Source organism: Mobula hypostoma, chromosome 5 (assembly GCF_963921235.1).
Source record: "Mobula hypostoma chromosome 5, sMobHyp1.1, whole genome shotgun sequence".
In the NCBI taxonomy this organism is placed as follows: Eukaryota; Metazoa; Chordata; class Chondrichthyes; order Myliobatiformes; family Myliobatidae; genus Mobula; species Mobula hypostoma.
Window position 1 is genome coordinate 18,129,194 of NC_086101.1, and position 27,317 is coordinate 18,156,510.

The 27,317-nt window shown below is 42.0% G+C and overlaps 1 protein-coding gene across 4 annotated transcripts in view; it reads left to right on the forward strand.

Moving 5' to 3' along the window:
• The window catches only part of abcf1 (ATP-binding cassette, sub-family F (GCN20), member 1), a 64,132-nt gene that overhangs the window by 2,737 nt on the left and 34,078 nt on the right, over nt 1-27,317 (forward strand). Inside the window, exons 2-11 of one of the 4 annotated variants that reach the window (XM_063048124.1) lie at nt 2,117-2,157; nt 5,020-5,088; nt 7,402-7,549; nt 10,528-10,559; nt 14,382-14,486; nt 17,937-18,014; nt 19,321-19,398; nt 22,290-22,370; nt 24,626-24,712; nt 25,924-26,019. In XM_063048124.1, the coding sequence (XP_062904194.1) occupies nt 2,117-2,157; nt 5,020-5,088; nt 7,402-7,549; nt 10,528-10,559; nt 14,382-14,486; nt 17,937-18,014; nt 19,321-19,398; nt 22,290-22,370; nt 24,626-24,712; nt 25,924-26,019 (815 nt within the window). The remainder of the gene's footprint in view (nt 1-2,116; nt 2,158-5,019; nt 5,089-7,401; nt 7,550-10,527; nt 10,560-14,381; nt 14,487-17,936; nt 18,015-19,320; nt 19,399-22,289; nt 22,371-24,625; nt 24,713-25,923; nt 26,020-27,317) is intronic. The other 3 variants (XM_063048125.1, XM_063048126.1, XM_063048127.1) reach the window with 3 other exon arrangements.

The window sequence follows — 27,317 nt, forward strand, 5'->3', positions numbered from 1 at the left end:
TAGGAGAGCACCCCTGTAGAACAGCGATGAGCGATTGCTTCAGCCGAGGAGGAACTCATTGGCACAGATAGCTGTCGATGCAAATTGGAGGTTGAGCTCTTGAGTAGTCAGGGTGTTGGAGGTTTTGGGGCGAAAGCAGGAGAATGGGGTTGAGAGGGATAATAAATCAGCTCTGATGGAAAATGGAGTGGATAATGGGCTGAATGGGCCTGTTCCTGCTCACATGTCTTATTGTAGCTAATAGTTACACAAAAAGTAAAAATTCTAAATCTGTGAGTAAGGAAATTCCCGTTTATTGAATAGCATAGCAAATTCATTCTTTATGGGAAAACAAGTTGAAAGCCACTTTTTCACGGCAGCCGGTGCTTGGTAAGGGCAAGTGCTGTAAAGAAGCTGTTTCGCACTTGCCCTTGTCTCACTCAATCTGCTTTCTGAAAGATTGGAAAGGCTCCAAGCCTCCAGTTCTGGCTACCAAAGAGCATTATTGTCTCTTCCCTGGGTTATGTCATCTTGGAATTCGATATTAGGCAATGCTAAGCTTCTCAACGTTTGTGGAGCTACAGGAGGTCTCTCACCTCCTGCCATCAGGCAGAAGTTACAGCAGCCTAAGATCCAGAATTGTCAAAGCTGGGTAACAGCTCCTTCCCCAGGCTGTTAGATTTTAAGGTCCTGCTGCCACCCAGCACAGACGTACATCCTGTCTGAATACTCTACTGTCTGCCACCCCCACCCCACCCCCACTGATACAGTCATCTTGCACTAGACACTTTTCATCTTTTACTGCTGCTGCTTATACAACTGCTTATTATAATAGTACCAGTAACATTATACTCACATAAACACGCATCTCGCACTTTGTCATCCTGTCAATCATCAGGCCAGGCCACTGACGGTTTTGCACCAATATTAATTTGTGACGGTAGGTCTTGGATCTAACTATATCTACTGAGTGTGATTATACAGTACTTGCAAAAGTCTAAGGTGCTTATATATAGCTAGGGAGCCTAGACTTTTGCAGAGTACTATAGTAATTATAGGTATGGCATTTTGCTGTGCCACAAAAAAAAATGACGTGAATCTTGATAAACCTGCTGATATGGGTCTCTATTGTGAACTGAGAGTGGGAAGGGGGCCGGGAGAAGGCATAGTTGGGAAAAGGGGGGAGGGAGTGGGAAGCACTAGAGAGAGATTCTATAATGATCAATAAACCAATTGTTTAGAATCACCTCAGCTGGGGATTCAGGGCTGGGTGCATTTCCACCTGCGCCGCCCACCCCCGGTGGTACTTCTCTCCTACACCCCTCCCATGGTGCTCAAAGTTTGACAAATACAGCACTGTGCAAAAGTCATAGGCACATAAATATACTTTTGCACAGTACTGTATGTACTGCATTTTGCAGCCTGGCCCAGAAGGAATGAAATCTTGTTTAGAATCGACAGATTTACACCTGCAGTTATTTCTTCAAGTTTATTTTCATTCAACCATACATACGTATACATCTAAACCAGGGGTTTCCAATACCATTAAGCAAGGGGTCTGTGGACCCCAGGCTTGGAACCTTGTACACATGGTTGAATGAAAATGAATTTTAACTTGAAGATACAACTGCAGATGTAAATTTGTAGAATTTTTTGGCAATGCAATCTTGTCCTGTTTGATATGACTACATGTTGATGCTGAAGTACAGGATAGAGTTAAAACTCTTTCAGCCTTATTGATGTCCCTCATGCTTTTTATCAATCCCTGTTAGATCTTTGCCAGAGTTAGGCATATGCAGTGCTGAAGAGCATGTGCTTAATGCTTGAGAGGAAATATTTAAAGGGATCTTGAGGGGGAAACACTTTTGCACAGAGGGTGGTAGGTATTTAGAACGATCTGTCACAAGAAGTCATTTTGATCAATTGGTGCACAGGAAAGAATTAGAGAGAGATGACCCATATGCAGGGAAATAGGACTAGCTCAAATACTCAGCATGGTTAGCATGGATGAGTTGGGCCAAGGGGCCTGTGTTGGTGTTGTACAACCTTATGACTGTGATATGGCTGCAGATGTTTCTAGCTGAATTATTTTGTCACCACCTTGCTTTACTATATTTCTCATTGTTTTTCCTCGCAGTCCTGAAAAAAGGTAAAAAAGACAAGAAAGCCAAGAAATCGGTACGTACACACCTTGTCTGGATCTGTTTTTACAGGGTGCAGCACGATCTGCAGGATTATTTCTGCGCACAGGCGAGGCAGGTCATTGGGATGACTGGTCCACTCACTCACACTTGTGGCAGTGTCACTGCTGCCCCCTGGGGCCTACCAAATTCCAGTTGTAAGACTATTTATCAACACCATCTTTCATTTGGAGAACTTTTATTTATACATCTGAGGCTGCCTTTTAAACTGGATTGGCTATTCAGTGCATATTCCTGCATGAGTGTCTGAATTTTAATACAATGGATTATAATTCATCCGTCTGATCTAAATTTTCACTATTCCTTACTGTATTAAACTATATTTCAGTAACCTATTAAGTGGGATGCCTCCCCATAGTTCAGTGTCTATTGGAGGCTGCACTGGTGGGATGTTCTACGTTTGTAGATATATGATGACCTGTCAGAATGTCTTGAGCAATTTAAGCAAGTTGTAAGGAAGAACTGAATGGAAGCATTTGCCAAGATCCACGCAATCCAAACAGCCACTGAGGGACTGGATTAACGTCATGTTAGAATCCAATGTTTTTAATCCAAGGTTCTTTGGGAAGTCAGGAAAGTGGCACAAAACCTATTGCTTCATTTTTATGAAGCATTAATAAAACAGTAGAAAACAGACAGTGCTAGACGTCTGTTAAGTGAAAAGAAGGAGAGGCAAAAGAAAGAGAAAAGTTGGTGCTGCCTTGAGGTCAGCTCTTTTTATACATAAGGAAAATTTCCATTCAGATTTGCAGATAAGAATCAGCCAATCAGATACCCCTATTCAAATAATGTAGCACCAGAGAAGCTTCCAGAGCTTTCCAGAATCAAATAAATGTACCACTAGGCGACATATTAAACATTATACATACTGTGGTCACTAGGAAGCACACTAAATAGCTACATGTATATAAGTAGCTATTTAAAAAAAAACACTAGCAGGCATTAATTGCTAGCTGCAAAGAAAGCAGTCTAATCCAACAGTCAGCAGACATGGTCTTGGCCGAGCAGAGTAGTCAGAGATGTAGTCACGGAGTCTGGATTAACATCAGTAACTCTGGTCTTGGTTAGTGAAAGTGAAGTAGCATCTGTTCGTTCCTTTGTTTCATCAGCTGATGTTCTTGTTTTGTGTTTGCCTTAAACTCCTTCCGGTGGATGTAGTGTACCTGGACTTTCAGAAAGCCTTTGATAAGGTCCCACATAGGAGATTAGTGGGCAAAATTAGAGCACATGGTATTGGGGGTAGGGTATTGACATGGATAGAAAATTGGTTGGCAGACAGGAAACGAAGTGTAGGGATTAACGGGTCTCTTTCAGAATGGCAGGCAGTGACTAGTGGGGTACCCCGGTGCTCGGTGCTGGGACCGCAGCTATTTACAGTATACATTAATGATTTAGATGAAGGGATTAAAAGTAACATTAGCAAATTTGCAGATGACACAGAGTTGGGTGGCAGTGAAATGTGAGGAGGATGTTATGAGAATGCAGGGTGACTTGGACAGTTTGGGTGAGTGGGCAGATGCAGTTTAATGTGGATAAATGTGAGGTTATCCACTTTGGCAAGAACAGGAAGGCAGATTAATATCTGAATGGTGTCAAGTTAGGAAAAGGGGAAGTACAACGAGATCTAGGTGTCCTTGTTCATCAGTCACTGAAAGTAAGCATGCAGGTACAGCAGGCAGTGAAGAAAGCTAATGGCATATTGGCCTTCATAACAAGGGGAGTTGAGTATAGGAGCAAAGAGGTCCTTCTGCAGTTGTACAGGGCCCTGGTGAGACCACACCTGGAGTATTGTGTACAGTTTTGGTCTCCAAATTTGAGAAAGGACATTCTTGCTATTGAGGGAGTGCAGCGTAGGTTCACGAGGTTAATTCCCGGGATGGCGGGACTGTCATATGTTGAAAGACTGGAGTGACTGGGCTTGTATACACTGGAATTTAGAAGGATGAGAGGGGATCTGATTGAAACATAAGATTATTAAGGGATTGGACATGCTAGAGGCAGGAAACATGTTCCCGATGTTGGGGGAGTCCAGAACCAGAGGCCATAGTTTAAGAATAAGGGGTATGCTATCTAGAATGGAGTTGAGGAAGAACTTTTTCACCCAGAGAGTGGTGGATATGTGGAATGCTGTGCCTCAGAAGGCAGTGGAGACCAAATCTCTGGATACATTCAAGAAAGTTTTAGGTAGAGCTCTTAAAGATAGTGGAGTCAAGGGATATGGGGAGAAGGCAGGAACGGGGTACTGATTGTGGATGATCAGCCATGATCACGGTGAATGGCGGTGCTGGCTTGAAAGGCCGAATGGCCTACTCCTGCACCTATTGTCTATTATCCTTTATAATGACCAAGGTTGAGGTTCAGGAACAGTTAATACCCCTCAACTATCAGCCTCTTGAACCAAAGGTTCACTCAACTTCACTTGCCCCCATCAATGAAGTGTTCCCGCAACCTCTGGACTCACTTTCAAGTACTCATCTTCACATGTTCTCAGTATTGCTTATTTATTATTATTATTTCTTTGCTTTTGTATTCACACAGCTTGTAGTCTTTCGTACATTGGTCGAGTGCCCAAGTTGGTGCAGCCTTCCATTGATTATGTTGTGGTTATTAGTTCATTATGGATTTATTGAGTATGCCCGCAAGGAAATTAATCTCAGGGTTGTATATAGTGACAAATATGTAGCTTGATAATAAATTTACTTTGAACTTTGAAAGTACATCGTAGTCTTCATATCGAAGGCATGGTTTGCATCTTGATAGGTTTGGCCACAGGCCTTCTGTGTCGACATGAGCTTTGTTCTGGTTATTTTATGTTTTGTTTTGCTTTTCTTTTCTCTAGTTCTTTGAAGAGCTGGCGGCAGACGAGAAGTCAGTGAAAACAGAAGAGCCAGTTGTCATAGAGCAGCAGGTAAAATGAAAAGATCGTCGCAAGTTTGTGATTAGACTTTACTCAAGCGATCACATGACTACTACTGCTAAAGTCGATGCCAAGAACTTTGTGATAATTTAAAAGCAACTTGTCTGAATGTGGGAAGAATCATTAAGTTTCCAGGTGACATAAATTGGTGTTGTGGATAGCAAGGATTGTTGTCTAAGGCTACGGTTGTCATGGCTCAGATGGAAAGTTTGGCGAAGCACTGGCAGGTGGAATTTAATCCTGACAAATGTGAGGTGATGTATTTGTGTAGTTGAATAGGCGTAGGATAGTAGAGCAAATGGTCGTGTGCTGAGGGATGTCCATGAACAAAGGGACTTAGGGAGCAAACAAGTTGGTAGTTCCCTGGATATAGCAGTTTGGGTTGGTAGGGTGGTGAAGGCATATGGCATTTTTGCCTTCATAGGTCAGAGCGCAGAATAGAATATAAGAGTTGGGTTATTAAGTTGCAATTTCACAATCCACTGGTGAGATTGCACTTGGAGTACTGTATGAAGTTCTGGTTATCATACTATCGGAATGACATGACTGCTGGAGAGAGTGCTGAGGAGACTCACCAGGATGTTGTCTGGATTAGTTATGGGGAGAGATTGGATAGGCTGGGCTTGTTTAGAGGCTGAGGGGTTATCTGTTAGAGGTATATAACGTTATAAGGGATGTAGCTAAAATCCCCTTCCTATGGTAGTGGTATCAAAATGGAGGGGGTATAGGTTTTAGGATGTGTGGCAGGATGGAAGCGGTGTAAGGTGCTCCTTCCTGCCGCTAGCCTGCAGCTCATCCTGGGCAAGGTGTAGCAACTCCTTAGTCCCCTGATCAGGATCACGTGAAGTCATGGGACCAGGCGATGGATGGTCGTATAAGCAGCAGGTGCGTATCACAAGACTTGGTTATGTGGCCACTGACGCCAGGAAGACAAACTCTCAATGGCCGGGGTCACTTGTCTTGTTAATACACAGCCCAGAAGAAGGCAGTGGCAAACCACTTCTGTAGAAAAATTTGCCAAGAGCAATCATGGTCATAGACTACGATCAACCACGTCATATGTCATGGCACAGAATGATGATAGGTTTAAGTAAGAGGAAGGTGTTTTAGAAGGGATCTGTGGGTATATTTTTACACTGTTATAGATATCTTGAATGTGCTGCCAGAGGAATGGTGGAGTCAGATACAGTTAACCATGTTTGAGACATTTAGACAAACATGTAAATGGATAAGAGTATGGTTGGAATGCAGGTAAATGTGGTGCAGGTGGGCAGAAGGTTTGGTTTCTGTGCTGTCTGGCTCTGACTCTAAAACGGGATTTCTGTACTTCAGAGCTGTCACTGACTTGATGGGGTAAATGACGGTGGCCTAATATCTAATTCTGTACCAAAGTGCAAGTTCAGCACTTGGAAGTAATTCACCATGTGAAGTGCTTTAAGGAGTTCCAACAGTGGTGGTACAGTAAATCCATGTCTGTCAACACCACTGGGCCAGCTTGGCCCACAGTGAAGTCTGTTTTTTGTTGCCAGGAAAGTCAGTTGCTCAGCAAAGGAGGTTCAGTGCTTGTTTCAATTGCAATAAGTCAGAGCCAAAAACTCAGCAACATTTACTGATAAAATCAGGATTAGTGACTGCAATGCAGCTATATTACAGATACTACGCACAAACTCGTACCTCATCTGAACAGTCATGATGGCTCAGAACTTCTCCTTTCTGATGGAAGAGAGGCCCTCCATGTGTGTTTCATCCAGGCTGTCAGACGCAAGCCAGCGCTGTGGTCCATATAGCTGATGAATCCAAAGGAGTGGCAGAGACCAATACAGTTTGGCACCAGTGGTGGTGCAGGAGTTGCCAGTCAGCGTTGTCTTCAATGTGGGACCACCTCAGGGGCTCCAGCTCCGGATTTTCCCTCTGGGCTTACTCCCAAAGCCTTGGGCATGAGTGGGTATAGCTGCAAGACAGCGCAGGTTTGTGAACAGTTTACCTTCTCCTAGATGAGCTACCAACTACAGCTAATGAACCCTATCTGCCCAAACAGACTGGTTTTAAGGTGCCAGTAACCCACCTTGTCCCCTGTCAGTAGAAATGGTTCAGCTGGGCTTAGCACGTAAGCCACACGTGAAGGCTGGTAACTGGACTTGGTTGCCAGAGGCTATTTGAGAGCATTTAATAGGTGGTGGGAGCTTATTGCACGCCACCTCTGGCTATGCCAACCTTAAGGAACCTGATGGAAGTCATGATGTCCCTGATGCACAAATAACTGCATGCCTTTCCATGCTTTCTCTTATTTTTTCCTTTTCACAGCAACAAAAGAAAAAGCGTGACAAAAAGAAAGAACGAAGCAAGAAGAAGAAGGATGACGACGATGGTGACAATGCTGTGATTGAGAAGCTAAACAAACTTTCAGTACAGGCCAGTGATGAGGATGAGGAGGAGGAGGAGGAGGATGAAGGTGAGAAGGGGAGATTGTAAAAGGTTGCTGTTATATACAGGAACTTTGAGTGTTCGTGGTAAACCTACGGAGATGAAAATTCTCAATGATTGAACATGTCAAGAGAGGTTACGTTAAAGTTGATGAATATCATCACCAGAATGTAAGAGAAAAGGTTATTGAAACACATGTTATATAGTTGGTCACCCACTTTTGAGCTTCCATTCTTCCTGCAAGGGTTTTCTACTGCGTAAGACTAGGTTGCAGATTCATCTCTGAGATGAGAATGGGTTAGTCATAGAGCATGGAAATGGGCCCTATGGTTCAACTTGTCCATGTTGACCGTGGTGCCCACCAAACTAGTCCTGTTTGCCAGTGTATGGCCCATATCCTCGAAACCCATCCTCTCCACGTACTTGCCCAAATGTGTTTAACTGAATATTGAAGGTTAGTACATAGTCTAAAAGTGCAGCAATTACCCTAAATATATTCTTATTTTTCCCTAAATGTTTATTTTGCATTTCTTTTGGGGAGCTTGATGCGAATCGAGTGAGAAGTTTGAGCTTAAGTTAATGATCAGCCAAGGCGGTACTTTGCAGTGACTGAGGATGGAGCTTCATTGATGAATTTGGTTGAATTTTAACACAGTGAGCAGTAGGTTACTGAGGAGTGTGGTAGAACAGAGGGATCCAAAAATATAGATTTGTAATTCCTTGAAAGAGGTGTCACAGGTGGATAGGGTTGTAAAGAGGTTTTGACACAGTAGCTTTCATAGGGTATAGGAGTTGTAATGTTATGTCGAAATTGTATAAGGTATTAGTGAAGCCTGATTTGGAGTATTGTGTGCGGTTCTGGTCACCTACCTATGGGATAGATGTCAATAAGATGGAAAGAATGCAGAGAAAGTTTTACAGGGACCTTGCCAGGACTTCAGGATCCGAATTACAGAGAAAGGTTGAATAGGTTAGGACTTTATTCTCTGGAGTATAGGTGAATGAGGGGAAATTTGATGGAGGTATACAAAATTATGAGCGGTGTAGATAGGGTAAATGCAAGTAGGATTTTTTTTTTTGTCCATGAAGATTGAATGAGACTCGAACTAGATATCACAGGTTAAGAATGAAAGGTGAAAAACTTAAGGGAACCTGTTCAGTCAGGATGGTGAAAGTGTGGAACGAGCTGCTAGCGGAAGTACTGGATGCAGGTTCAATCGGAACATTTAAGAGAAGTTTAGGTAAGTACATGGATGGGAGGATAATGGTCCAGGTTGAGGTAGAATAACAATTTGGTATGGACTTGATGAGCTGAAGGGCCTGTTTCTATGCTACAGTGCTCTTTGATTTTATGTCTGAAAACATTTTTCATTTATGTGGGAACCCTTGCTGATTTTTTTTACCTTGAGAGCTGGTTCTTCGATTCTCAGATCTGAATGTCATCTGCACAATAACTGGCAAGATGAGGCCTCAACTGGATGTTTGTTTCTACCCCCATCCCACCCCATCATACCTTTTGGGAGCAGTACTCTAATTTTGCATTGTTCATCTGCAACAGATAGTTCTCAGTTATTGAACCATCACTAACTCCTGTAGGAAAATGAAATATGAATCTAAGGAGATAGTTCTTACTTGCATGCAAGACTCTGCTGCCCCCCTCACTGGACCCCCTGCAGTTCGTGTACCATCTCAACCATTCAACAGAAGATGCCATTGCCATCGCCCTCCACCTGGGCAAAAAAGAGACGTATGTTCGAATGTTGTTCTTAGACTTCAGTTCAGCATTCAACACAATCATTCCTCAGAAACTGATTGGAAAGCTGAGACTGCTGGGCCTGAACACCTCCCTCTGCAACTGGATCCTAGACTTCCTGACTGGGAGACCTCAGTCAGTCTGGATCAGAAGCAGCATCTCCAACACCATCACACTGAGCACGGGGGTGGGGGGGGTGGGCCAGGGCTGTGTGCTCAGTCCTGTTGTTCACTCTGCTGACCCACGACTGTGCTGCAACACTCAGCTCGAACTACATCGTCGAGTTCGCCGATGACATGACCATGGTGGGTCTCATCGGCAAGAACGATGAGTCAGTATAGAGAGGAGGTACTGCGGCTAATGGACTGGTGCAGAGCCAACAACCTGTCTCTGAATGTAAACAAAACAAAAGAGATGGTTGTTGACTTCAGGAGGACACAGAGTGACCACTGTCCACTGAACATCGATGACTCCTCCGTAGAGATTGTTAAGAGCACCAAATTTCTTGGTGTTCACTTGGCAGAGAATCTCACCTGGTCCCTCAACACCAGCTCCATAGCAAAAAAAGCCCAGTAGCGTCTCTACTTTCTGCGAAGGCTGAGACCCACCCCCCATCCTCACCACATTCTACAGAGGTTGTACTGAGAGCATCCTGAGCAGCTGCATCACTGCCTGGTTCGGAAATTGTACCATCTCGGATCGCAAGACCCTGCAGCGGATAGTGAGGTCAGCTGAGGAGATCATCGGGGTCTCTCTTCCCACCATTACAGACATTTACACCGCACACCGCATCCGCGAAGCAAACTGCATTATGAAGGACCCCACGCACCCCTCATACAAACTCTTCTCCCTCCTGCCATCTGGCAAAAGGCACCGAAGTATTCGGGCTCTCACGACCAGACTATGTTGTTTCTTCCCCCAAGCCATCAGACTCCTCAATACCCAGAGCCTGGACTGACACCAACCTCCTGCCCTCTGCTGTGCCTATTGTCTTGTTTATTATTTATTGTAATGCCTGCACTGTTTTGTGCACATTATGCAGTCCTGGGTAGGTGTGTAGTCCAGTGTAGTTTTGTGTTGTTTTATGTAGTTCAGTGTAGTTTTTGTATTGTTTCATGTAGCACTATGGTCCTGAAAAAGTCTCGTTTTTACTGTGTACTGTACCAGCAGTTATGGTCGAAATGACAATAAAAAGTGACTTGACTTGAAACTCTGCAGCACCTCTTATGTCATTTTCCCTTTCTCCCACACAGTGATAAAACCAGCGCGAGGCTCCAAAAAGTTGGTGAGTCATATACAATCTGGCTTTGTTACTATTTCTGTTTTTTAAAGCAATGTTTCTAGTTGTAACTTAAATTTCACAGTGAGTGGGTGGGAGGGTCTAGTTTCAAGTATAACATTGTTGTGCCAAATGTGAATTGGTGGTTCTGGGTGATCAAATCTAATACAATAGTGAGCAAGTTATAATTGTTTAGAAATACAGTGCAGACTAAAATATAAGACTTGTATTATGATGTTGAGAAGATTACACTACCTAAAGCGGAGATGTACTGGCCCTTCAAGCTATAAATCATGATAACTTTGGTCACAAGGTAGTAGATTTGATTTGGAAGCAAATAGCATAAAGACTTCTTGTCTGTTTAATTATCAAATGTATCACACTTGCAGCAAAGACATGATATTAAGAGTATACAGTGTGCTAGAAAGTTTGTGAACCCAGTAGAAGTTTCTCCATTTCTGCATAAATATGACCTAATGTAATCAGGTCTTCACGCAAGTCTTAAAACTGGATCAAGGGAACCCAATTAATAAATAACACAAAAAACATTATACTTATTCATTTATTGAGAAAAATTATCCAATATTGCATGTATTTGTTGGAAAAAGTGTGAACTTCTGAGGTAATGTCTTCAACAAAAGCAATTTGGAGTTGGGTGTTTCAATCAATGTGATGAGATTAGATGTGTGGTTGTTGAGATGTCGTAAATATAAAAAGAGAGACACATAAAGTCATGTTACTGACAGAGCTTGCTCTTCTTAAGAAAGATATGTTTATGTGTGCCATGCTTTGATTAAAACAACTTTCCAAAGACCTTAGAAGAAGAATTGTAGAGAATTAAGATGCATGAAGCTGGAAAAGGCTACAAAAGCATTTCTAAACGTGGGTTCATCAGTCTGTGGTGAGAGAAATTGTCTACAAATGGTGGAAGCTCGGTACTGTTGCTACTCTCCATAGGAGTGAGCATCCTGCAAAGATCACACCAAGAACATAAAATAATACTGAAGAATATGAAAAAGAGCCCAAAGATAACAGCAAAAGACCTGCAGAAATCTCTAGAGCTTTCTAGAGTCTCTGTTCATGTGTCCATTATGAAAAACTCTAAACAAGAGTGGTGTTCATGGAGGGACCTTATGGAGGAAACCACTGCTCTCCAGAATAAACATTGCTGCATGTATCAAGTTTGCAGAAGACCACCTGGATGTTCTACGACACTTCTGGGGCAATGTTCTGTAGGCAGATGAGACAAAACATAGAACATAGAAATCTACTGTACATTTAAGGCTCTTTGGCCCAGAATGTTGTGCTGACCATGTAACCTACTCTAGAAACTGCCTAGAATTTCCTTACCACATAGCCCTCTATTTTTCTAAGCTCTATGTTCATACCTAAGAGTCTCTTAACAGACCCTTTTGTACCGCCTCCACCACTGTCGCCGCAGTGCATTCCACACATCCACCACTCTGTGCGGGAAAAACTTACCCCTGACATCCCCTCTGTACCTACTTCCACACACCTTAAAACTATGTGCCCTCATGTTAGCCATTTCAGCCTTGGGAGGAAAAAGCCTCTCATCCTCTTATACACTTCTATCAGATCACCCCTCATCCTCTAAGGAGAAAGACTAAGTTCACGCAACCTATTCTCATAAGGCATGCTCTCCAATCCAGGCAACATCCGTGTAAATTTCCTTTGCACTCTTTCTATAGTATCCCCCTCCTTCTTGTAGTGAGGTGACCAGTACTGAACACAGTACTCCAAGTGGGATCTGACCAAGTTTTTGTATAGCTGTAGCATTACCTCATGGCTCTTGAACTAAGTCCCAAGGTTGATGAATACCAACACACCATACACTTTCTGAACAACACTGTCAACCTGCGCAGCAGCTTTGAGTGCCCCATTGAGATGGACCCCAAGATCTGACTGATCCTACACACTGCCAAGAGTCCTACCATTAATCTTACTAAAATGAACCACTTCACACTTACCTCGGTTTATCTCCATCTGCCATTTATCAGCCCAGTTCTGCATCCTATCAATGTCCCGCTGTAATCTTTGACAACCCTCTACACTATCCACAACACCCCCAACCTTTGTGTCATCAGCAAACTTAGGAACCACCCTTCTACTTCTTCATCCAAGTTGTTTATAAAAATCACAGTGGAGGGGTCCCAGAACAGATCTTTGTGGAACTCCACTGGTCACCGTCCTCTATGTGGAATACGAATGATCTACAACCACTCTTTGCCTTCTGCAGGCAAGCCAATTGTGGATCCACAAAGCAAGGTCTCCTTGGATCCTGTGCCTCATTAATTTCTGCATTAGCTTTGTATGGAGAGCCTTGTCAAATGCCTTACTGAAATCCATATACGCTACATCCACTGCTCTGCCTTCATCAGTGTGTTTTGTCACATCCTCCAAGAATTCTTTCAGGTTCTTAAGGCACGACCTGCCCTTGACTATCCCTAATTAGATGTCACTCCAAATGCTCATAAATCCGGTCTGTCAGGAAACACTGGTCTATAACTTCCTGGGTTATCTCTACTCCCTTGAACAAGGGAACATCATTTGCAACCCTCCAACCGACCGCTGCTTCTCCCCCAAAAAGTTGAACTTGCCAGTAATACACACTGTTACGTTTAGACAAAAACGGCACTGCACAGCAACACGAAATCCTCATCCCAACTGTGAAACATGAAGGAAGGAGCATCATGATTTGGGGCTGCTTTGCTGCCTCAGGGCCTGGACAGCTTGCAATCGTTGACGGAACAACAAAAACAAAATTGTATCAAGACATTTTACAGGAAAATGTCAGGGTAGCAGTCCGTCACCTGAAGCTTAATAGAAGTTGGATAATACAACAAGCAATGATCCTAAAGACAAGAATAAATCAACAACAAAATGGTTTAAAAAGAAGAAAGTTCGTGTTTTGGAATGGCCGAGTCAAAGCCCTGACCGTAGTCCTATAGAAATGTTGTGGAAGGACCTGAAGCAGCAGTTTATGCAAGGAAGCCCAGCAATATTCCAGAGTCGAAGCAGTTTTGTAAGGAATAGCCTAAAATTCCTCCAAGCTGATGTGCAGGACTGATCAATGGTTATCTGAAATGCCTGGTTGAGGTTATTGCTATACATGGGGGTCAAAAGCAAAGGTTCACGTACTTTTATTCCAACATGTAATATTGGATCATTTTTCTCAATAAATAAATGAACAAGTATAATTTTTGTTCTATTTCAATGGGTTCTCTTGATCTGGTTTTAGGACTTGCATGAAGATCTAACCAAATTTTAAGTCGTATTTATGCAGAAATAGAGAAAATTCTGCATTGTTCGTAAACTTTCTAGCACCATTTTAAATTGGTTCCCTGGTTGTAGTGTTTTATATCATCCCTCATGTTTTCTGTCAGAATTACCTGCCTGTGTAAAACTTTATCATCCTATCCACCATAATACCTATCAAATTTAAATCTCTCTTGTGGATTCTTAACTCTGCCTTCACTTTGTATCGATTTGTATAAATTTACTGAGCAGATAGGTTAGGATTTTGACCACCATTTTTCCTGTGTTTTTCTTTTTTTTTATTCAACATTGTGTGTGATAATCCACAAGTGTTGTGTATGCTTGTTTGTTGTGCGGGGGGGAGGGAACGTCGACTCAGACCATGAGAGGCCTGTGTTGGGCATTTTCATGCCTTACAAGGTACAAATTGGAAGTCTTATTTGTTGAGAGATTGGAAATTGTTTGTATATGTGCTGTTTTGAAGAATTTATGGTTATTCTTGCTGGACCCATGTAGTTTTTAGTCTTTTTTTTTTGTGTGTTTTATTTGAAGGGTGGCAATGTCTTTGCAGCACTTTGTCTAGAGCAGAGTGAAGATGAAGATGATGATGAAGAGGAGAAGCAGCAAACCAAGAAGGAGAAAAATCTGAAAAATAAGGTTAGTGTGTTGAATGTGTATGGTATTGGTGAGACAACATCCTGAGAATTGTCAATAGTCCTGGTCTCCTACTTTAAAGAAACTATACTTTGAACACATTTTGGAAATACTGCGCTAAACTACTACCTAGCTGGCCACCATATGAAGAAAGATTAGACAGACTGAGCTTGAATCCACTGGAGTTTTAAATGAGTTTGAGAAGCTGTGACTAAACAGGCTTGATAGGGTGAATGTTTATGTAGGAGAATTTAGAGCTATGGGTAAATAACAGACCATTAAGATGCATGAAGCAAATTAGTTCCTTCCTCGAGCAGTGTATGTACTTTTGCTATTTTTAAGGTCGAGGTGCTTGGATACTTGATAAACAAAGGGTGTCAGTTATCAGGGATGCTGGGAAGGCAGAGTTGTCAGTGAGATCAGCCATGGGTAGACCAGGTTGGAGGGGCTGAGTTTCTTATTCCGGCTTCTAGTTCGTATGCTGATCTACTTTTGTGGATGACGAACTAGGTTTGGCATCACTGAATGGAATTGTGCCCTCTTCACCAAAGATCTATCTTTTATATCAGTTTGTGTAATCCATGCACGACCTTCTTTGTATTTATAGTTTAGCCACGTATTATGAAAGCTCTGTGGATTCTCAAAGGCTTAAATGTGGGAGTCCAAAAAATTGCAAATGCCAGAACTCTGGACAAAAATGACAGCTGCCACTAGATGGTGCTAACCAATTGTTCAGCTGGCAGATATTGGCCACTAGCAGAGGAGGATATTAAGCTTTAGCGGCACGTTTTGCTATTTTAGTTTTTGCCAGGCATTCTCAACTTTGCACTTGGGAATTAACCTTCTCAAATGAAAACCATGAAAAATCTGCAGATGCTGGAAATCTGAAATTTAAAAAAACAGAAAATGCTGGCAACATTTAGCAGGGGAGGCAGCATCTGAAAAGAGAAACAAAGTTGGTGCTTCAGATCAAACACTGTTTGTCAGAGAATGCAGTGCCACATCACAGCAGGGGTGCTTAATCTCACTCATTTGTGACTTCAATATCACTAGCTATAATTTAAAATGTTCATTTGGGTGGAGGTAAAAAAATGCAGACATAGAAAGCTGAAACAAAACAAATAGTGCTGGATAAGCAGCAGGACAGGCAGCATCTGTGGGAAGAGAACCGTTTGGATTGGTGACCTTTTTTAGAACCATTCTTTGTCAGTGTTTCTGATGGAGAGTTGTAGATCTCTAATGCTGACTGTTTCTCTCCACAGGCACAACCTAGGTTTTACCAGCATTTTCTGCTCTTACTCTTCATCTGGCAGCTTTTTTTAAATCTAGAAAACATCTCAAGCAGCGAGCTAAGTGACTTGAAGTTGAAACGACCAGATACTTGGTCACAAGAGAAAGAGATGGGGGAATTCAAGAGCTCATGTTTTTGGCAGCTCGTGGCCCATCTACCAAAGGCAGAGCAATTATGTTTGAAGTTGAGACCAGTATTTGAGGAGATGACTTTTTATTTAGAGGAACAGCATGGTATCAGGCACTTTTGGCCCAACGAACCTGTGGCGTACAATTACACACAGTTAATCTATACGTCTTTGGATTGTGGGCGGAAACCAGAGCACGTGGAGGAAACTTCCATGGTAATGGGGAGAATGTACAAACTCCTTACGGATAGCAGCAGGAATTGAACCTTGCATTAACCTCGATGGTACCTTGCCAGGTTCTAGGGAAAATGAGGTCTGTCCTGGAGTTGAAGGGCTATCTATATGTGGGCAGGAGGCAGGAAAGGGGCTTGGTTTGCTGTTGTTACTTTGTTTTCAAATGTTTTTATTGTGAAGCAACATCAGCTTAACCACAGCTGACAATGTCCTAAAGTACAATGCTTCTTTGTTCTTTTCTTTCTTATAACAACATAATGAAAGTCAAAAGAATGTACGTATAGTAAACAAGCAAGAAGCAAAGGAAACCCTACCACCCTGTCTCATTTCCCCTTCCCAGTCCTCCTCTCCCCTCATCCCTCCCGTATGTGCTGTTTAGGTCCTACCGCCCCCCCCCCCCCGCGCACACTTAGTTCAGCTGTTAGTCTGTTCTAAATACAACAGTAATAGTTGCCAGATTTTTTCAAATTCCTTGAGTCTGGCCTTGGTAATGTATCTTATCCTCTCTAGATGCAGAGTATCCATTAATGCAGCCAGCCGTTGTCAGTGATGGAGTTTCCTCCTTTTTCCAGAACATCTGTATGAGTTTCTTTCCATTAATTATGCCAGAGCTGTTGTTGCTTCTAGTTGTTCTGTTGAACATTGTGGCCATGTTATGTTGGCACAGGAATGTGTGGCAACACTTGCGACCCCAACACATGGGTCATAAATCTGAATCTGTGTCTGTGCATTACAACAGGGTTCTATTCTTGTGAACTAGATGCCAATTGTTAGTCACCCAATTTTGTTATATGTCAGAAATGAACAGAAACGGTGTGTGGAGGGAGTGTGTCACAGAAACAGCGATAATGGTAGAACGAACAAGCATGGGAAAAGTGGCTGCCAGCCAGCCTCACTGACTTAGTCCTCTCAACTCTGCTCCACTCTCCTTCCCCCCGCGCCACCCCACCCCCAAAAAAATCATAGTTGCTTGGTTGTTACATCTTTGGTCACATGAGAAAGCAAACGGGAATATTTCATTCCAACTCAGTAGAAAATGCCTGCGGCAGCCAGCAAATCCAAACCCATCCATCCCACTGATCGCCCAAATACTGTGGGATGTCCGTGTGTCACGTGTAAGTAATTGAAGTTCTCATAAACAGAAACAGAAATGTTGGTGATATGCAGGTTAGAGAAATTTTTATTTTTTCAGATGCAGCCTTTCTTCAAATCTGAAAACAGTTTAAGAGTGGGGGGGAAGAATGCTTGCCACAGTCAACTGCTTCAACAGCCTGAAAGAATTGTTCCACCCAGTGTGAGCTGTGTACCCAGAGTTATCTTCTGAGCCGCTTGTGAATTACATTCTCCTAGGGCATTAAGACTAGTGTTAATTGCTTCAGAGAAGAGCACATTCCTTCAGTTGAAGGTTGCTGGAAGAAGAGAAGATTCAGTATTAAGTTTATTTGCCACATATACAGTGAAATATGTCATTTGCATTAACAACCAATACACAAGAGTGTGCTGGGAGCACCCTGCAAATCTCGCTGCACATTCTAGTGCCTACATCGTGTTCCCACAATGCTTGGAGAACAAGAAAGAACACAGATGACAAAACAACAACAGCAGAAACAAACCCTGTCTCTCCCTCCCACCTGCTTTTAAGATTTATTGTACGTTTGTACCTTTGAACATCCCGATGTAATGTCCTAGTTGAGTGGTGTGACAAGGGAGGATGTATTTAACTAGGGAAGGGTATCGGTTGTTACAAATTGCAAATTTCTTCATCTGAATTTAATTTTACAATCATGCTCTTGTCTAACAGCCTGTGCCTGAGGAAGATGACAAGAAGCAAAGTAAGAAAAGCAAGAAGAATGAACGAGGAAAAGCAAAAGAGCAAAAGGTACCAATATGCCATATGCCTGTTGTATAAATTGTGTTATGTTAGCAAGATCCCCATTTATTGTCCATTCCCAACAACTGAAGGAGGTAAAGGAACACCTGGGTGGTCGCAGCTATCCAGAACTGGTGAAGAGGAAAGTTACATACATTGGCCAGACTCTGAAGGGTCGTAGCTTTTCCTTCAGGAATTGAGGATTAGATTTTTGGCTAAGCGAACAATAATTGATTGGGCCAAGATGGGATTTATTTATGATTGCTTTTGTTCAATTGTGTTTAAAGCAAGTTTAACTACTCATTGCTGAAACATTTTTGCCAGGTCTTTGAAAAGGCTGGATTCTGTATCTTTCACAGATCTGTAGTTTTGATCATTACAAGTTTCATTGTTCACATTGGCACATGGATGACAGAAAAATGGAGGGCTATGTGGGAGGGAAAGGTTGGATTTATCTTGGAGTAGGTTAAAAGACTGGCACCACATTGTGGGCTGAAGAGTCTGTACTGTTCTATGTTCACATCTGGATTATACTGGGAGACATCACTTGGGACAATGACATTCCTGACCAGAAGACCATTACACCATTAAAAATAGTGTGGAAAGCCACCATGCCCAAGAGGAATTTACTTGCTGAATTATGTGCATTTCCTAATATGCTTAGTTAATATTTTAGTTGGTCTTCAAATTCCATGATAATGAAAAGGTTTAATCCTCGCCTGATTTGGGAACAGCTTCTTTCTAACTGTGATAAGACTGCTGAATGGATCCTGACCCAGATCTGGGCTGTACCCTCCAAATATCTGGACCTGCCTGTCGGTGTTTTTTTTTGCACTACCTTACTTTCCATTTTCTATTTTCTATTTATGATTTATAATTTAAATTTTTACTATATTTACTATGGATATGTACTCCAGAGAGTGTGAAGTGCAGAATCAAATATCGCTGTGAAGATTGTACGCTCTAGTATCAATTGTTTGACGACAATAAAAAGTAACACTCAGGTGGAGGATGCCTGATATATTGAATTGTGCCTTTGTTTCTTGCTTCCTAACTTGGAAAAAAAAACTGATGTGAATTGTATATGGGGATCCGCCTTACAATTGCAGTAAGTGGCTTTACAAATAGAAAAAAAACTGAATGGCATATCATTCTTTTGCTTTGCAGCTTGTTTTGGGTGGATGAGATCACATTACTGGCAAACATTCAAAACTTTTAACCCCAAAGTATCTGGGAAATTCGTGCATTTATACTAATGAGCAAGGCTTGGGTCAAATGAATCACAGTAAATTGGGTCTCAATCCTCCTGCTACAGGTAACATCAGAAGATGAGGACGAGGATAAAGCAAGTAAAAAGAGCAAAATAACTGAGAAATCAAAAGCAAGGCAAAGGGTAAGCAGGCAAAGCTGATTTGGGAAGCATGCATCATGGGCTGAAGGGCCGATATTGTTCAATGACAGCATCATGTTAAAGTCCAGGGAAAGTGCCCACATATTATAGAAGAATGACTGAACAATTTATCCCAGTAACCCAATTCCACATCTTGAATAGATCATCGCTGCTCGCTCTGTAGCTAAGCCTCCTGCACATATCTGTGCTCCATATTCCTCAAGCTTTGAAATTTCGAAGAGTAGAGCTGCAGTTGTCCTGGCATCTGTATTGCTTTCAGAGAGAATTTTCTATATTTCACTAGCCTTTGTTTGAAAATGTGATCAGGGTCTTGGCTCAAAACATCAACTCTTTCTTCTGTTCTTTTGATGCTGCCTGACCTGCTAACTTCCTTCAGCATTTTGTGTGTGTTACTCTGGATTCCCCTTCTGCAGGAAGAGTTTATCCTTGTTTTTAATTACCTTTTTGCATTTTCAATGCAGTTGTTGCGGCATCCTTAATGCTTTTGAGATGAAAGGAATGGAAAATAATTTGTACAGCCCATCTTTAAAAACTTAAGCAGAATCATGGGGAATTTGCATTTCCTACTCCAAAGCTAATGGATATTTTCCCGAGTTTTGGAGTAATAATTTTATTTTTTGTTTTGTATCTATAAATTGTTGTAGCTTTACTGTTTACGTTGTATGAAATATTGTAAAGGTACATTCGATTTTGTCACATAATGTTGCTGAAAAACTAATTCATGCCTTTATATCATGTAGACTAGATTACTGCAGTGCACTTCCTACTGGCCATCCAAAGCAATCTATTGACAAACTTCAACTCATTCGGAACAACGCTGCTAGACTTTTAACTAAAACCAGGATGAGGGAACATATCACTCCTGTGCTTGCTATACTGCATTAGCTTCCTGCATCTTTCAGAATTGATTTTAAAGTTCGCTTGTTTTTCATGCTCTTACTGGGGCACATCACAGAATTGTTTTCATCTTTTTAAATCCTGCTCGAGCTCCCGGGTCGTCTTCTGCCAGTCTCTTAAATTCAAGCCATCTTCCTCAAAAGATAATTGGCAGGTTAATTGTAAGGGATGTAGACTCAGTTGACATTATTAAATGCCAGCTCTAAACATATTTATTTAATCTTATTTTAACTAACATCGCTTTGTCTTTTATTTTTATGTTTATTTTTATTTTGTTTTCATATTTGTAGTTTTATCCCATTGTAAAGCATTTCGAACTACATCATCAGTATGAAAAATACTCTACAAATAAAGTTATTATTGTATGTCTTTCACTGCATGCTATTTTCACTGTAACATCAGAACGTCATGATTAATGTAAGGTCTTGGCCTGAAATATTGACTGTTTATTCCCTTCCAAAAATGTAGCCTGACTGACTGAGTTCCTCCAGCATTTAGTATGTGTGCTCTGGAATTCCAGTATCTACAGAATTTCTTGTGATTAATGTTAAGGCTGTGTTTGTATGAGTTCTAAAGTAGTTGTCGTTGTAGTCACAACCACACGTAATTCTGATATGAAATTCAGTGATATACTGAGAGAAAGGAAGCCTCTCCGTCTAGGCTGCTGCAGATTTAAACCAGAAGGCCATGTTGGACGTCAAACGGTATAGCACAGGAACAGGCCCTTCAGCACACGACGTTGAGCCAACCATGATGCTAATTGTATTAGATTCATCTACCTGACTGCCTCTGTCTCTCCATTCCCTGCCTGTTCATGAGCCTGTGTAAATGCCTCTTAAATATTGCTTTTGTTTCTGTTTACACCACTTCTCCCAAAAGTGTGTTCTAGACTCTGTAAAGGATTTTAAAAAAAACTTGTCCTATAAATTGCCCTTCAGCTTTCTCCATCTCATCTGAAACCTTTGCCCTCTGGCATTTGATGTATCTGTAATGGGGGAAAAAGTTCACATCATGAACATGAGAAATTCTGCAGATGCTGGAAATCCAAAGCAACACACAAAATGCTAGAGGAACTCAGAAGGTCAGGCAGCATCTATAGAGTTAAATAAACAATTGACGTTTCAGGCCAAGACCCTTCTACTTGTTTGTGCCTCTCATAATTTTATTTTCGATCAGGTCACCCCTCAGCCTCTGATGCTTTTGAGGGAGCAGTGCAAGTTTGTCCAACCTCTCCCTGTAGCTAATACTCACCAATCCACACAACATCCTGTGAACCTCTTCCACCTCCACATCTGTACTGTAATGCCACTACTGAAAGTGGACACAGTACATCAAATCTGCCCTAACCAAAATTTTATGACGTTTCTACAATTTCATCTTTTGTAGGAAACCTGGCTGCATTCACGGTAAACCCATATCTGTGAGGATTTAAATTATAACTGGAATTTTGAGCAATCTAAATTTTGTGGGTTGCGCTAAGAATTGCAATTTTGCAACCTTGTTTAAAACGGAGCTGAATTAACTTATTGTGCTTTGTATTACCTCTTTCCCATGGTGTGCACGTTCCATTCAACTAAGAGTCAGACGTTCAGCTCAGACTGCATAAACAGTTATGTAAAGAGGATTTTCAGAAGCCTTTTCACTCAGCCTTTCATAACACTTCAGTGAACAGTGAAACAAAGGAAACCTGTATTGACAAGGAGTGTGAACGAGTGCCAGATAGGCCCCTGTCCTAGAAAGTGAGGAAATACAGGGTACCTTAATAACATTGATTGTTTCTAAATGCAAAGTTAACTACAGCCATAAGTTGGGAGTACAAATTGGGCCATTCAGCCCATCTATTCTGTCCCACCATACAACTAATTTATTTTCCCTCTCAGCCTCATTCTCCTTCGTTATCCTGGTAATGTTAGACACCCTTATTAATCAACATCCTATGAATATTCAGCATTTGGTTTCTTTTTCTTTTGCCACAGGCGCTTTCTGACGATGATGAAGATGAGGATGAAAAGTGGACGAAAAAGGGAAAACATGCTAAAACAAAAGGAAAGCAAAAGGTAGAAAATTCAATTACTGTCAGTGTGGCTGATTTAAATCAGAGGTTGCATGGGTTAGTATATGAGTATATGCCACTCAGACTCTAACTTGGATTTGGGTCCCTGTTACACTGCTGGTGTTTAGGGCAGTAATGAAGGTCCTCCATCTCTGGCAGTGTTCACGGCTTCCTTTATCATGTTTCTCAGTTTTCATTACTATCAGTCTTGCAAGTGGAGACTCAGGAATACTGTCACACTCAGATGTACAAGGATTCTTCATTGCTGTTTCTGTAACAGTTTTGTTGCTAGTCAGGGTTGTTGGCGCTGAGCTGAATCCCCGAACCTGGAGGACCAGTAGAACATTCTTAGTCTGTCCTCTACCCTTTGATTTGTTTGGCATGGGTAACCCTGCCAAGAGCCAAAGCATAAAGCCTTGACTCCAGCTAGCATAGCACTCCAGGTCATTGAGGCACGCAAGCCTCCAAACCACGACAAGGTTGTGGTCTTCTTGGGGGATTTAGAGTCTATACCTTGAGACTAATGAAAGGGCTAAGACGGACGATGCTATCCCACTTCCCATGTCTTTTGTCCATTAGTTATAAACACAGAAGGAGCAAAATATTTCTCAAGCTCGAGGTACATGGGCTTGTGGAGGAAAGGTTGCTACTATTTGAGCTCTTAATTTATTTGTTCTTAAAGTAAATGTAAGGATAGAATTTATACTGTTTCAACTGTGTTATGAAGGTGCTCCTTTGAAACTTCCAGTTTGGAAGTTCCAAGATGAAATTTTAGCAGCGCTGAAATAACAGAGAACGACAGGGCAGGCTCTTTGGTAGAAGGAGCAAATGAGCAATTTCAGAACGAGGAGGTGCAAAGGGGCTTGAAGTCCTAGTGCAGGTTGAATTGGTTGTATGGAAGGCAAATTCAATGTTAGATTTAATTTTGAGAAAGCTAGAATATAAAAGCAAGGATGTAATTCTGAGGCTTTATAAGGCATTGGTTAGACCACATGAAGAGTATTGTGAGCAGTTTTTGACCTAAGAAAGGATTTGCTGGCGCTGGAAAGGATCCAGAGGGGGTTCACGAGAATGGTGGGGGTGGGGGCAAGAGGTCTCATTGAAACCTACCAAATATTGGAAGGCCAATGTAGAATGAATGTTAAGAGGATGTTTCCACTAGTGAGTGAGTCTTGAGTGAGAGGTCACTATCTCGGAATAGCAGGACATCCCTTTAGGAATTTCGTTAGCCAGAAGATGATGATTCTGGAATTCATTGCCACAGTACTGGGTATTAAAACGGAGGTTGATGGGCACTTGATTACTAAGGAAGTAAGTGGTCATGGGGATCAGGCAGCAGAATAGGGTTGAGAGGGGAAACTAAAGAGCCATGATTGAATAGTGGACAGAGTTGATGGGCTGAATGGTCTAATTCTGTTCCTGTGTCTTGTGGTTAGTGTGTTATGTGGTTACATCCTGAAATCACTCCCATTTGGTGAAGACCATGAGCTTGGAAAATTCCACTAAAATAATTTTGCTGTGTTGATGAATCCTTATAATTCCATATGGGTAGCCTTCAACCTGATGGTATGAGTATCGATTTCTCCTTCCAGTGGGGAAAAAAATTTCCCTCCCCCTCCCCTCTTCTTCTATTCCCCACTCTGGCTTCTCACCTCCTTATCACCTCCCCTGGGTCCTCTCTTCTTCTCATTGTCCATTGGTCCCCTCTCCTGTCCTATCAGATACCTTCCTCTCCAGCCTTTTGCCTTTCCTATCTCCTACCCGCCAAGCTTCACCTATCTCCAAGCTATCCTCCTTCCCCTCCCTGCACCTTTTTATTCTGGCATCTTTCCCCCTTCCTTTTCAGTCCTGAAGGAGGGCCTCAGCCCAAAATGATCCAGTACTGACTACTCGAAAGTTCAGTTTTGGGCTCTGATGGAAACCAAGAAGGCAAGAATCAGTCAGATTTAATATCACTGACATATGTCGTGAAATTTGTTGTTTTGTTGCAGCAGTACATTGAAATGCATAATGATAAAAACTATAAATGACAAGATGTAGTCCTGCTGGTTTTTCATTTTCTTGTTGAGCACAATGAAGTCCAATGGAGAAATGATTGACTTGGTACCGTGGCCAGCTGGCCAGCTTAAATGCCCCTCGAATCATGGATGTGACATGTATGTATTGTGGCTGTAGTCTGATTATATTGCAGCTGATGCATGGTTGATGCTCTGTTACATAATCAGTGTAACACCGCATCCTGCTGCTACTCATCTGCAGGGTAGCAGTGCCATTACTGTGAAGCAGACTGATGGAGGAGGAGGAATGCATAAAGAAGAATCAAAGCCCCAGGGAGGGAAAGGAAAGGTACATTGAATGATGTGAGCTTGAAGTGAAAACCGTTTCATGACTTAACATAACCTAGTGTGTTTAGTAGTTCAAGATTAAACTACTCCGCACTAACTTTGATAACCTCACTTCATCCAGTTTGATTCCTTTGCACCTGGTGATGCTGTGACCTACACTAGTAAAGAGGAAAACTGATACCTTGCACGTACGGTTCTAAGAGTCAGAACTGTTGAACTGTCAGTAAATAAGATGCATGGAAGTAAAGAATCACCTGTTTTGCTCATTAAAATCACTGAACAAAGCAGTTCATGCAGATAAATAACTTCTAACTCCATGTAGAAGACATTGTGGTAATAATTCTTGCTAACAGGCAGATTTTGTTTCATGATCAATCTTGCATGTTCATTCCTTGTTTAGAATGGTTGAATTTTGTGAATCTCACTGGTCTTTCTGTGACAGATTTGAACTTGCTTCCCAAAGAAAGTCCCCTTTCTCCCCGATGCAAAGGAGCCAGAAGTTAACAACTCAATCTTGATTCTTTGTTTCCTGTAATAAATCGGCAAGGCTAACAGTTAAAGTGACTGATCTTTCTTTGGTGGAAAAACCTTTCAAACTGAATGTATTTATCCCAAATAGTATGAGGAGTTGAGGAAAATCTAAATTTATTTTCATTGATGTGATGGTGGGAACTGTTCCTTATTTGGCAAGGATTGACAGAGGATGTATTCTGTTAGTGGGTTTATTTCAAACTCGGGATGTAATTTCAGAATAAGGAATTGTCCAGTTAGAACTGAGATGAGATGATTTCCTTCGTCAGTTAAGCTTTCAGGTTAGCTTCCTTTGTCACGTACATCAAAATATACAGTGACGTGTGCTGTTTTGCGTCAATGACCATCGCAGTTCAAGGATTATGTTGGGGGTAGCCCACAAGACCTACTGCACTTTCAGCCTTAGTACAGCATTTCCACAACTCACTATCCCTAATCCGTACAGCTTTGGAATGTGGGAGGAAAGCAGCGCACATTGTCATGAGAGAACACTTAGCCATGGGAATCAAACCCTGACCAGTGATTACTGTTGCTGTAAAGCAGTTGCACTAACTGCTGCGCTGACCTCCGTGCATACGTGTGTGCGTATTTACAGGAATGATGATCACACAAACTGCTTTGTAGCAGTTTGCCTAGTTTACCAGTATAAATCAATGTTAACTAATTTCTGTTTTCCAACAGCCTGCTAATTCCTTTAGTGCCTTGGATGTGGAGGATGATGAGGAGGAGCTGGACGAGGATGAAGAAGAGAGTTCTAAGGGCGAAGGAAAAGTTAAGGTTAGAACACATACACAAAGCTTTGATGCAAGACCAAAGGCAGTGTAGATTTTTCATTCATGGAATGTCATTGCTGCAGGGTTGCTAGACTTGGCTTAGCATAAAAGAAGGGAAGTTAAACATTTGAAAGTACACAAAACAGTTTTCCGAATTTTGATAATCTATATACTACTAAAACTCTCATGCTCTGTCTATCTGTTTGTGACCTCCAATTAGTGCAAACAGTGCTACAGCGGCACTTTTTTTGGCTAAATCGAATTAAAATGCGCTAACTTACAGAATGCAGGCAAAGTTCAGGGTTATATATTCCTATAAAATTGCTCATTCACCAAAATAAACAGGCTCCCTTTTAACCCAAGACCCGATCGGCCATCATGGAACTTGGGACGCGACAGCCTGACGCATGCGCATGGCCAGTCTCAGCAGCGACACCTGCCGGAGCAAAAGGGCAGGGCAGCTCTATTTTGCGGGGTCACATTCTGCTAATCACCATCAGCATGTGCAGGATTGGGACAGATCTAACTGCCACCCATCAATAAGAGATAATTACATCTTATTGTAATGACGTACTTCGAGACACCGATAAAACCCTTTGCTGCAGTCAAAGGACAGCGGTGACTATATCACGTCCATTTAGGAGAGTGCCAACCACATCATCAAGAATAATCAGCATCCTTTGGTGTTACTGCTTCATATCTTCTATCCAGCATTAGCATGAAAGAAAGGTCAGCCTAATTATGCCGCGTGGAAAGGGAAGGGGAGCATTATGGTCAAGGGATGACACTAAACGTCGTCGGGAAGCGGCAAGGAGAGGGAGAGAACAAGAATTGGATGAGGCCAGGGCCGCACGACTCCAGGATCAAAGAGTCAGTACAAAAAAAGATGAGAGAAGAAGAGACAGAGGAGGAGAGGCATGCACGTCTCCAGGATCAGAGACAAACAACAAACAGCAGCAGAGATGAAGAGATGGGGGATGAAAGGGCTGCATGTCTCCAGAATGACAACAAGAGGCACAAGGGTGGCAGATAAACCAGAAATAATGCCATCAAAAGTGTGCTTTGTTAAATGAGGAGCAGCTATATTTGCTTTGCTATGTGTCGTCCTTCTTTAATAAGCTGAGGTTTTCTACTTCAGTTTCCAAAGCAAAGCGATACCAATAGCATTCAGGAAAATTTAATGTTCATTCTGGTCACATCAGACTGCACTATCCTTCTCTGAAAGATGCCCCAACGGGTCACCCCATTGTCTAGTTGTTTTAAACGGTGTGATTATCATGGAAGGAATATGCCATCACATGC